The sequence below is a fragment of the Sminthopsis crassicaudata genome, chromosome 1 (genome assembly GCF_048593235.1).
Source record: "Sminthopsis crassicaudata isolate SCR6 chromosome 1, ASM4859323v1, whole genome shotgun sequence".
Taxonomy (NCBI): Eukaryota; Metazoa; Chordata; class Mammalia; order Dasyuromorphia; family Dasyuridae; genus Sminthopsis; species Sminthopsis crassicaudata.
The window spans coordinates 621,126,255-621,138,409 of record NC_133617.1 but is presented as its reverse complement, the minus strand read 5'-3'; the positions used below and the strand labels follow the sequence as shown (position 1 = coordinate 621,138,409).

The 12,155-nt window shown below is 37.8% G+C and overlaps 1 protein-coding gene across 5 annotated transcripts in view; it reads right to left on the bottom strand.

The window, feature by feature from the left end:
- The window catches only part of RICTOR (RPTOR independent companion of MTOR complex 2), a 129,587-nt gene extending 123,220 nt beyond the window's left edge, over positions 1 to 6,367 (bottom strand). For 3 of the 5 annotated variants that reach the window (XM_074282617.1, XM_074282620.1, XM_074282621.1), the window contains exons 1-2: positions 6,327 to 6,366; positions 5,429 to 5,476 (exon numbers count right to left, since the gene is read on the bottom strand). Coding sequence is in view for 1 of the 5 variants with exons in the window: in XM_074282619.1 (XP_074138720.1) it covers positions 5,429 to 5,476; positions 5,657 to 5,705 (97 nt within the window). In the remaining 4 variants the exon portion in view is untranslated. Of the gene's footprint in view, positions 1 to 5,428; positions 5,477 to 5,656; positions 5,742 to 6,326 lie in introns of those variants that run through there. The other 2 variants (XM_074282616.1, XM_074282619.1) reach the window with 2 other exon arrangements.
- Positions 6,368 to 12,155: the final 5,788 nt, after the last annotated feature.

The following is a 12,155-nucleotide window of genomic DNA, read 5'->3' as shown; positions in this document are numbered from 1 at the left end:
TCCATGTTCAATCTCATCAATCCTCCTTCTGCACTGCCTCTTAGTTTCAATACGGTTCATTTCCATACACCAGCCTAAGTCATTCTGTTAAATGTTTCATATTTTGGTTATTTTGATCATTTCTAAATGGCCTACATGCAGCTAATTATTCTCCAATTCTCATATACTATGAGGGTGTAGTCCCCACAGATATCGCTGTTTTTCAGAGAAATAAATACAAGTTAAATAATGAAGCAACACACAACAAGAAAAACAGAAAAAAAACACATAGTTATTATAAGATTGAGACCTGAAAGGAATCAAAGGAATGATCTGCTTATTTAACAGAAAAAGGAAGCCAAGACACAGAAGGCAGAAATGACTTAATCAAAGTCACCCAAGTAGGAAATAGCGGGGACAGAATTTTAATCCAGATCTTCCAACTCGAAATTCATTTCCCCTTTCTCTCAGAAGCAACCTTGGGTATCACATTTCAAAAGGACACTAAGAAGCAACAGCCTGCCCAAAAGAGAACAAGAAGAATCATAAGGAGACTTGAAATAATGATATACAAGTTGAAGAAAGTAGTAATATAGAATCTTTGGTGGACCATAATTTTTTCAATTATATGAAAGATTGCCATGTGGAAGCAAGATTGAAAATAACTAAGACAGATTTCAACTCTATAGATATAAAGAAAAACTTCCTAACAAATCAAGCATCTTCAAGTAAAATGGGTTATCTCTAAAGAAAACAGAGTTTCTTATCATCTAAAGGCTTCCTTTATCTGAGAGCAACAGAATACATTCTTTTTATAGTTTAGGTCTTTCCACAATTTTCCCTTTCTTATTTATTAACAATCAAATAATTAGAACTGATTTTATACATATATATACATATATATATATATATATGATTATAAAAGAGAAATGTGATCTAAAAAAATTTGTATTTCATTTTGTAATTTAGTTGATATTTACAGTTAAATAGAGATGTGTCTAATATGCTGGGAATTCACTGCAAACTAATACCATCATACTATAAGGGTTTGACTCAAGGATCTGAAGAGTAGCTTAGTGTTCCTATCCTATTCATTCATTACATGTCAGAACAAGAACATTTAGAGCACAAAAAAGCCAGGGCAGATTTTTGTTAACTCCTTTAGCAATCTGTGAAATCTATGGACCCTTTTCATAATAAAGTTTTTAAATAAACGAAAAGTTTAGGATTGCAAAGGAAACCAGTTATGTTGTAATACAGCTATTTATTTATTTTTTTTAATTTCATGGAACCCAGATTAAAACCTTTTCTTTTTTTCTGAGGCAATTAGGGTCACATAGCTAGGAAGTGTTAAGTGTCTGAGGCCAGATTTTAAACTCAGGTCCTCCTGTCTTCAGGGCTGGTGCTCTTATCTACTGCACCACCAAAACCTTTTCTAAAAAAGTTCAGGGACTCATCACTAAAGTTTGTCATCTGAAAAGCTCCCTGAAGTAGTAGTAGTAGTTACAGGATCTGGGTTTCAATGCATGAAAAATACAGGGAGAGATATTAAAACTATAAACAGATTTAATGCTGTATATACTAAATGCCTGGAAAGTCAACAAATTTAATCCATTTGAATGGCAAGATTTGACAATGAAGAGGTGAGAGATAGGAATTATGACACGATTTACACAGTATAGAGAACATTTCATGAAAATACCCACAAGGCTTGGAAAGTGATTTAGAGCAATGAGGTTAAGTCAACTTCCAAGCATCAGACAGTATGTGTCAGAAGCAGGATTTCAACCTAGCCAAATCTATCCACTTTGCAAATCAGCCTTTCAGATAAAGCAATATTACTAATACAAATAACTAACTAGAATAATACCTATTACAGACATTTAATGAATGTCAGCTTTAAGTAATTAACATTATTACTAATAAATGAGATGTACTATACTAATACTGGAGAAAGTAGTAGACAAAGTTAAAGCCAAGTTTTTTATCTCTTAAATGATTAAAACAATATTTTAATGGACTGCTCCCAAGTACTATTGACTTACTAATTTTTATATGCATCTTCAGTGTACACAAATTACAGTTTTCTGATTATATTCAAGGGGTAATATATTCCTGATATTCATATATGACAGGGTATCTAGTAGGAAGAGCAACTAATAGAAGATGTCAAAGTTAAGAGTGCTAGGCCTGGAGTAAGAAAGATTCATCTTACTGAGTGGAAATCCAGCTTCAGACACTTACTAGATAATAAGCAAGTCACTTATCCCTTTTTTGCCTCAGTTTCCTCATCTGTAAAATGAGCTGGAGAAGGAAACAGCATATCACTCCAGTATCTCCAAGAAAATCTAAAATGGGGGTCACAAAGGGTCAGACAAGACTGAACAATATCACCTGGAGGAAAGATTACTGAACTCAGAATTAGAAATGCCCGAGTTGGAAATCACCTCAGATACTTATGACCGTGATCAAGTAGCTTATATCCAGTAAGTCTAGACTTTCTCACAAGTAAAATGGGGATAACTATAGGATCCTATGGGATTCAAATGACATGTGTGTAAATCACTTTACAAACTTTAAAGAATAATATATGTTACTTATTTTCATATCTAACTGGCTAAAAAACTCAAATTTAACCTTAGTAACATAATTTCTTAATGTTAAGTATATAATAATTCAAATTCTTCCCCTTTTCCTTTTTAAATGTAATTTATATAATACTCATTTTACATAACACATATACTAAAATTTTTGTGTATTAAGAATATCATTAGCTATAATTTCTATTTTATAGAGGTAAATGATTTCAGTTAAAATATACAAATAACTGAAATTACAACATATTTGTTATAGCATTTAAAATGTTGGAGCTCCAACTTGATGTTTTTACAGAAGGCAATCCATTTCACATATAGCTGATTCATCTACCCAGACTGCCCTATTGTTCTGTTGACTCAGAAAGGAATGATTCAGGTCACTATTAATTTTCTTCAAATTGGGTCCACAAATCCTCTTTACCCAATGAAACAGTCATATCCAAATAATTCTTTGACTCATAGTTGAAAAAATATTTTCATTATAAAAGTGACAATAAATCTTATCAACCTGTTAAAGCTAAGTTCCTTTGTAATAATATTGCATTCTCACATTTTATATTGTTTTTTAAAAATTATTTTTCATTTATTCTTATGATTTACATTTTGTTCTAATTAAACTATCTATATAAAGTCCTTTAGGAGACAAATTATCTATTACTTATTTTGTATTATCCTCCATCGTAAAATAATCCCAACACAATACTATACACATACTGCAGGATGCTTACTTCTTCCCTACACACTTGGTCCTTTGTCCTATCTTCCCATTTGCCATCCTTTCTTCCCACAAACTTCCCCCATTTACCTCCTCTTCCCACTTTTCACTTCCTTTTATAATGTCTTATTGTCACTGGAATGTAAGCTCCTTGAGGACAAGGAACGTCTATTTTTGTTTATGTTTGTATTTTCCAGATACACATTAAGCATGTAGTAAATGTTTGCCAAGTAAACATGACAATAAGCATTTAATAAATGTTTGCTGGAAAAAAATATGTGTATGAAGTTTAAAAACCCAGGTCTGACCCGTAAGAAAACAAATCTCAATAAATCAAGCCTAATAAATGAGATTTGAACTTTCAATTCATAGATCACTTGTTGACTAGTCATATACCAAATATTCAGTCAATATCTCAGTAAACTCACTACAGTAAGCAAGCTGAATTTAAAGCACAAATTTCATTTGGAGTCTACCTAATTTACCTCTAAGAAAATCTGCTTCAGATATAAATCAAATTGCTAATAAACTACATCTGTCAAGACCAACATGCCAAATTTTAGTTTTGTAGGAACTAGATTTATTTTGTTAGACACGTTTTTAAGATGGAGGTAAAAAACATTTTTTTTATTATATATTTTCCCAGTTACTGAAATCCGGATGTTGTATACTTTCATTACATCCAGTAGAAGCCAAAAAAGTTTTGTAACTATTATAATGTCCAAAAAGTATCATTTTTCCACTTAAAAGACTAAATCGTTTTACTTCCCAAACTCTACTTCAAACTTACAATTCCTATGAATCCAAATTCTTACTCAAGAATAAACTATTAAATATAAAATAATTCTATTGTAGCTAGATTGCTACATGACAGCTCAGACTTATCACCATCAAGATTTAAAAAGAATATTAAAAATGTTTTTAAAAACTTGTTATACTTACTAGACTTTCAAGTCATAAACAGACTCAATGGCCAACAAGCAAGATGGAAGTATAGAATTTGCTTTGGATTTTTCTCAACATTAAAACAGCAAAGTTGAGACTAAAATTGTGTCTTTAGATAGTTCTGTAGTTTCTAAACTTCAAAATTTCTGGGCTTCGACAATTATGTAGAAACAACTACACTAGAGGGAAAACGTCTAAGTGAAACTGATCCTAGTCTGAACTAGCAGACCAAATCACACTTATCTCCCCCCTCCCCCCCTCCCCGTGCAAAAAAAAAAAAAAAAAAAAAAAAAGAAGAAGAAACGATGAGAAGAAAAATCGTTTCTACCAATCAGTAAATCTTAAAGCAGGGTGGTGAACACATTCCAGCACAGCCACCGGTGGAAGGAATGTCGGGCAATGTCTTTCAAAAATATAGCTGAGGTTTTTTACCAGTTCAGACGGTGTAAACAAACCTTTCTAGCGGCAGCCGACGGTAAACAATGAACCTGCAGCAGGGTGAGGGGGCGGTCTCCGCCAACTACACTCTCAGCGGCCCGGGAAAAGGAGAGGAGGGGGGGGTGTGTGGGAGGGGGATCCAGCTGTACCAGACACCTCGCAGTAACCAGCCGGTTCGGAGGCTCACCGCAGAAAAATATATCGATCCCCTTCACTTCCCCAGAGGGGGTGAATAAAAAAGCAATCACGAATTCTGCAAGTAGTTTGGGAGGGGGGGGGGGAGGGGGAGAGGCGGCAAGAGGGCAGGATGTGGTCGCTCTTCCCCTAGACATCCTCTTGCAACCTAAATAACAGCTTCTACTCCCCCCTGCCCAGGCCGCCCCCAGAATGGAGCTGCACAAGGTTCCAGGGGAGAGAGCGCATCATTTCCCCGCTCAAGTCCTCAAGAACTGAACAGTCCCAGAGTTGGTCTCCCCGCTCGCTGCCACCCACCGGGGCCGATGAGAAGGCTGACGGAGTGGGGACCGGCCGGGGAAGGTGTCCGGGCCGCAATACGGTGAGAAGCCGGGGCAGAGGCGTCCCAGAGAGAGGAATCGGAGAGAAGGGGGATGGGTCCCGCAGGGTAGTCCCAGGGCCCGAGTCCCGGCGGACCGTCCGCCCGCGGGTCGGACCCAGCACCCCACCCCTCCCCCCCCTTGGGCCCAAGCCCTGGGGCCGCGCGAGCCCGCCCCCGCCCCCCTCCCCCGTAAGTTACCTCGGGTGAGATCCAGCGGGACGTTCTCCTCGCCGCTGTCATTCCGCCCTGCGCGAAACACAGAGAGACCCAGTTAGGACTCGCAGGCCGGCGGCGGCCCCGGCCACAGCCGGAGCCCCGGGTGCAGTCTCGACATCCACCCCGCGGCCCCGGGGGTGAGAAGGAGAGAAACGACCCTGAAAGGGTGGAGCACGCAAAGCGGAGGGGAAAGGGGTGAGAGAGAGTTACCTCGTATCCTGAGGTGCTTCAGCGAGCGGCCGCGGACACTCGCCGCCATGTTGACGGGCTTCAGTCACAACACCGGAAACCTCGCCCAATCGCGCGAGAGCCCCCTTTCCCTCTCCCCCGCCCTCCGCTTCCTTTCCTTCTCCCTCCCCTCCCCTATCTCCCCACCCAGCTCTCGCCTGGCCTGGCCTCAGCATCCTCGCTCCTCCTCCTCTTTCTCCTCCTCCCTCCCTCTCTCCTTCCCTCCCTCCCTTAGCGCGAGCCAGACCGGGGGGCGGGGCCGAGGGGCTCGGAGCGGGAACCCCGGGGCTGTCGGACGCGCGTGCTGGTGGTAGCGGAGGCGAGGTTGGCCCAGAAAAGAGCTCCCACCCCACCCCCACTCAGGAGAGCGCTCGTTCGCGGGTTCTCCTTGAGGTGGATCTTACCCATTCTTCCCCAAATTCCTAAAGGGAATTCCCCGGGAGCCTCGCGGTGAAAGCAACCAACCTTGAGACCCCGGGATGATGTCGTCCACGCGGAAAGGACCCGGCGCGCCATTACGTGGGGCGAAGCCGCCCACTCGGGCCCGTAACGCCCCGTGTCCTCGCCACTTTTTGACCTTACACGGAAAGCTAACTCCACTCTTTTTATTTGTCCTTGAAGCACTGCCCGGGTTCCTTCCAGTCATACTCACCTGCCCGTAAAACATCCTCTTTTTGCCACGAAACAACTCCTCGGACTTCCCCATCCATCCATAAAGGAACTTCGACTTCCGCCCCTCATCCCGGACGATTTAAGGCGTGGCAAGAGGGAGGGGATGAAGGAGGGAACACAATCAAGTGGAAATGGGGGGGAAAGCCCCCCTTGCATTCATTGGGCCCTGGAAGGACATTCAGCATTCTCGGATTGTACTTTATCAGGGCAGCCCCATAGGGTTTCCTGAGTTAAGTTGTCTGTGAATAAAGATAAAGAGAAGACAGAACTTTTCTTAACAGTTTCTCTTTTGAGATTCTTAATAACAGTGAATTTTCGTGCCCATAATGGCCATCATGGCTTGTCCCCATCCTTTGATCAATATTAACCTATATTAGAGTTGGAGTATGTCACAAGAATTCTCTTGGACTTAAATAATAACTTGCTAGATGAATTACACTGAAATGACAGAATACGTTTTGTTTTTGTAATTCTAGACATTTTTAAAAATACATTTAAAAGTATTACTCTGAGAAATGGTCCATGGGCTTCATTGGAATAAAAACATTTTCAAATGTAAAGGAAAAAAAAGTTTTCTTTTAAAAAAGATGATTTGCTTCATTTAGGAAAAATGCCAGACTTTTTATACAGCTATGGAAAACTGGGAGAGAGAATATGACTTTTGGATACTCTAGTCTTAATATTATTTCTCATGAGATTAGCCTAATGTTGGAGATACCATAAAAGTAAGTAAAAAGGTGGATTTAAGACAATATAGTAATTAGAAATGATAGACATTCAAAAATATCCCCTGCCTGCAATGCTTTACCAATTCCAAGATTTGGACAAGTATGTTCCCAGGATGGACACCTTCCCAGAACTCTACCAATAGCTGGGAGCTGTAGGGTAGGAAGCAGGAAACTCCTTCCCCTCCCCATTCCCCTCAACTCTACTAATATATTTACTTTGTATGTATTTTTTATTCATGTACTGGGAAAATTGTACAAGGAAGACCTAGTTTTTAGGGCATACACTGCCAACTGCCAGTCTTGATGAAAGCTTAATGAGCCTAATTCTGAAAATCAATAAGTATTTTAAAGTATCTACTGAGAGCCTGGCATTGTGCTAATTACTGAGGATACAAGAAAGACTAAATAAAGACAGTACCTATCCTTGAGGAATTCACAATTTTATGGGGGAATACAATATGAAACAATATGCAATTTTTGTATAGGTTCCATGTACTGCTGAGAAAAAGGTCTCCGTACAATTTTCTCCAAAGATCTATCATGCCTAACTTTTTTTTTTATTAAAGCTTTTTATTTTCAAAACACTTGCATAATTTTTCATTGACCCTTGCAAAACCTTGTGTTTCAAAATTTTCCCTACTTCCCCCATTCCCTCCCCTAGAGGACAAATAATCCAATATATGTTCCATGTGTTAAAATATATTTTAAATCCAACATATATAAACATAGTTATACAATTATCTTTGCATACTCTCTAGTGCTTTTAATAGGAATGAGTGTCTGACGTTATCAAATGCTTTTTCTGTATCTATTGATATAATCATATGATTATAGTCAATTATACTAATAGTTTTCCTAATATCAAATCAGCTCTGCATTCCTGGCATAAATCCTATTTGATCATACTGTATTATCCTGGGGATGACTTTCTGTAATCTCTTTGATAATATTTTATTTAAGATTTTTGCATCAATATTAATTTTCTTTCTCTGTTTTCACCCTACCTCATTTAGATATCAGTACCATATCTGTGTCATAAAAGGAATTTGATGGAAGTCCTTCTTTTCCTATTTTTTCAAATAATTTATATAATATTGGAATTAATTGTTCTTTGTTTGATAGAATTCATATGTAAATTCATCTGGTCCTGGAGATTTTTTTAAGGAGGTGATTAATAGCTTGTTCTATTTCTTTTTCCAAAATGGGATAATTGAAATAATTCCTCTTTTGTTAACCTGGGCAATCAATATTTTTGTAGATATTTCTCCATTTCACTTAGATTATCAAATTTATTGACATATAGTTGGGCAAAATAACTCCTAATTGTTGCTTTAATTTCCTCTTCACTGGTAGAAAGTTCTCCCTTTTCATTTTTGAGACTAGTGATTTGATTTTCTTTTTTTTTCCTTTTGCTAATCAAATTAACTAAATGTTTATCTATTTTGTTGGGTTTTTTTTTTCATAAAACTAATTTTTAGTTTTATTTATTAATTCAGTGGTTTTCTTATTTTCAATTTTATTAATCTCCCTTTTTATTTTCAGAATTCCAAATTTAGTATTTAATTAAGGGTTTTTAATTTGTTCTTTTTCTAGCTTTTTTTAGTTGCAAGCCCAATTTGTTGATCTTCTCTTTCTCTATTTTATGCAAATAAGATATTCTCTTTGTGAGCCAAATCTGATGAGACTAAGATTGCACAATGCCCATCACCCTCCCCTCTTTCCCTCAATTGCAATAGGTCTTTTTTGCCTCCTCATGAGATGTAATTTACCCCATTTTAACTCCATTTTCCTCTTCTTCTAGTAGAATTACTATTTCTCCTCTAATTTCTTTTTTAAGTCATCACTATGAAATCAAATTATACTTACCCCCTTTAAGTATACCTATAACAGAGATACGGATCTCAAGAGTTAAACATATCATTTCCCCATAGAAGAGTATAAGTATTTTAACTTTTAAAAGAAAATTATTTTTCTTTCTTTTTTACCTTTTTATGCTTCTCTTGAGTTCTGTATTTGAAGATCAAGTCTTCTATTCTAGATGAAATTCACCTATTTCATTAAATATCCATCTTTTTCCCTGAAAGATGATACTCAATCTTGCTGGATAATTGATTCTTGGCTGAAATCCAAGTTTCTTTGCCTTTCAGATTATCAGATTCCATGTCCTTCAATCTTTTAAAGTGGAAGCTACTAGGTCCTGAGTAATCCTGATTGTGACTCCTCGATATTTGTTGAGGAGTTTCCTTCTGACTGCTTGCTATATTTTCTCCTTGATTTGATAATTCTAAAATTTATCTACGATGTTCCTTGGAATTTTCATTTTGGGGTCTTGTTCAGGAAGTGATTATTGAAATCTTTCAATGGCTATTTTACCCTTTAGTTCTAGGACATCTGGGTAGTTTTCCTTGATGATTTCATGAAAGATGATGTCTACATCCATTTTTCATCATGGTTTTCAGGAAGTTCAATAATTCTTAAATTGTCTCTCATAAATCTATTTTCTAAGTCAGTTGTTTTTCCAATGAGGTATTTTACATTTTCTTCTATTTTTTTGGTTTTGTTTGACTGATTCTTAAAGCCTAATGATTCATTCACTTCCATTTGTTCAGTTCAAATTTTTAGTGAATTATTTTCTTCAGTTAGCTTTTTTATTTCCTTTTGCATTTGGCCAATTGAACTTTTTTATGAAGTGTTTTGTTCATTGCATTTTTTTTCCATTTCACAGATTTTGTTTTTCAATGAATTGGTTTCTTTTTCATACCTATTTTGTAAGGAGTTATATGCTTTCTTCCATTTCATCAAGTCAATTTTTAAGTAGTTTTCTTCAGATAATTTCTGGTTTTCCTTTTCCATACCCTCTTGCAAAGATCTCATTTTGTTTCCCCATTTTTCTTCTAACTCTCTTTTAACATCTTTTTTTTTCCCTGAGGCAATTGGAGTTAAGTGACTTGCCCAGGGTCACATAGCTAGGAAGTGTTAAGCATCTGAGGCCAGATTTGAACTCAGGTCCTCCTGATTTCAGGGCTGGTATTCTATCTACTGCATTACTAGCTGCCCTCTTTTAACATTTTTTTTGTTTTGTTTTGTTTTGTTTTTTAATTCTTCCAAGAGAACCTTGTGAAATGGGGACCAACTCATATCATCTTTTGAAGCTTCATCTGGAACTGATTTGCCTTTAGGATCTTCAGGGTTTGAGGTCTGTTCTTTTTCTTCATAAAAGTTGCCTATAGTCAGAGTTCTCTTTTGCTATTTTACTCATTTTTTTTAAAAGGTTGAGGTCTGCTCTTAAAACAAAGCGAGGATAGCTGATTTAGTTTGCCCCAAGGCAATTCTGCTGACTAACTTCCAGTGCGGAGTAAGCATGGCCAGGTCCCAAAATCTTCTGGCCTCAGAGGCTCACAATTTGCCTTTTGTATTTGCTTTTGAGTGTCTTACAGAAAATCTGCTTAACCACCAATTTGCAACCAAGAGCCTTAGAGTCTCACAGTAGATTCCCCCAGTGGGGATACAGTAATGCCCTGGCTCCCCAGCCCTGGCTCCTATCTCAGGATCTCTGTGCTATAGTCTGAGCTCGGTAGCCTCTCCCCCTGCCTGATTGAAACAGACCTTTCCTGAAATTCTTCCAAAGGATCTTCTTCTGGAAATTTCTTGTACTCCAAATATTTGTGGGTTCTGTCACTCCAAAACCAGTTCAGACACTTAATCTGCTATTGATTTGAGGGACGCTTGGAGGAGGTCATAGAGAGCCACAGAGAGCGCTGCCTTTCCGAGAAAATACATGAAAAAGGAACTTTTTTTTTTTTTGTCTCTGCTCATGTTCATGCCCATGGTCTTCCCATCTCCAAAAAAACCCTCCCTAGATATATCCATCTCCACTATTATCTAATAGCTCTCCTTTTAGTAGATAAACTTGAATAGATAAACTCTTTTTAATTCTTTGTAGTCTGGCTTCTGAGTTCATCATTCAATTAAGAATACAGTTTTAGTTCATTCAACTGAAATTCTTCTTTCAAAAATTAGTGATCCCTCAATTGCCAAATTCTATGGCCTTTTTCTCAAAAGTCATTCTTCTTGAGCTCTCTGCAGCCTTTGACCATCTCCTTAATATTGTCTCCTTTCTAGATTTTTGTGACACTACTCTCTTGGTTTGCCTCATTTCTAATTTCCTTGGATGGATCTTTATCCAGATCACACCTGTAAAATTCTTCAAAGATTTAGGCTGCCTCTTCTCCTCTTTACTATTTCACTTGGTGATCTAAGTAGCTCCAATGGATTCATTTTCTATCTCTAAGTAGATGACTCCCAGCTCTACTTGGTTTTTCCTAATCTCTCCTCTGATCTTCAGTCTCACATCTCCAACTGTCAATTGGGCATGTCATGAATGTCTTGTGCATGCTCTTCATACAACATATCTAAAACTGAAGTCATTATCTTTCCTCCCCAAACCCTTCCTTCTTCCTAACTTTCCTATTACTATTGCAGTTCAAAGTATCATCTTCAACTTGTCACTCTTCTTTCCCCCTATATCCAATTTATTGCCAAGAATTATCTGTTTTATTTTTGTAGCATTTCTTACTTAAGCCCTCTTCTCTCCTCTGACACTGCTAAAACCCTAATACAGGTTCTCATCACCTCATGCTTGGACTACAGCAGTAGTCTGCTGGCTGGGTCTCAGCTCAAGTCACTCCCCATTTCAATCCATTCTCCTCTCAGCTGTGAAATTGATATCCCTAATGTACCAGTCTGATTTTATCACTTCCCTATTCATAAATTCCAGTGGTTCTCTATTACCTGAATGATCAAATATAAAATCTTCTAGTTTGCTTTTTGAAAAACTCTTCTATGGGCCCTTTCCTACCTTTCCAGTCTTCTCACACCTTACTTCTTTCTCCTTCCATGTGTTCTTTGATCAAGTGACAGTGGCCTCCTTGCTCCTCACAGAAGACACTCCATCATCTGACTTAGGATATTTTCACTGACTATACTCCATATCTTATTCCTCTTATTCCTGTTTATTCCTCTTTACTCTTAGTTCTCTTTACTGCCTCTTGGTTTCTCTAATTTTTTTTTCAAATCTCAGC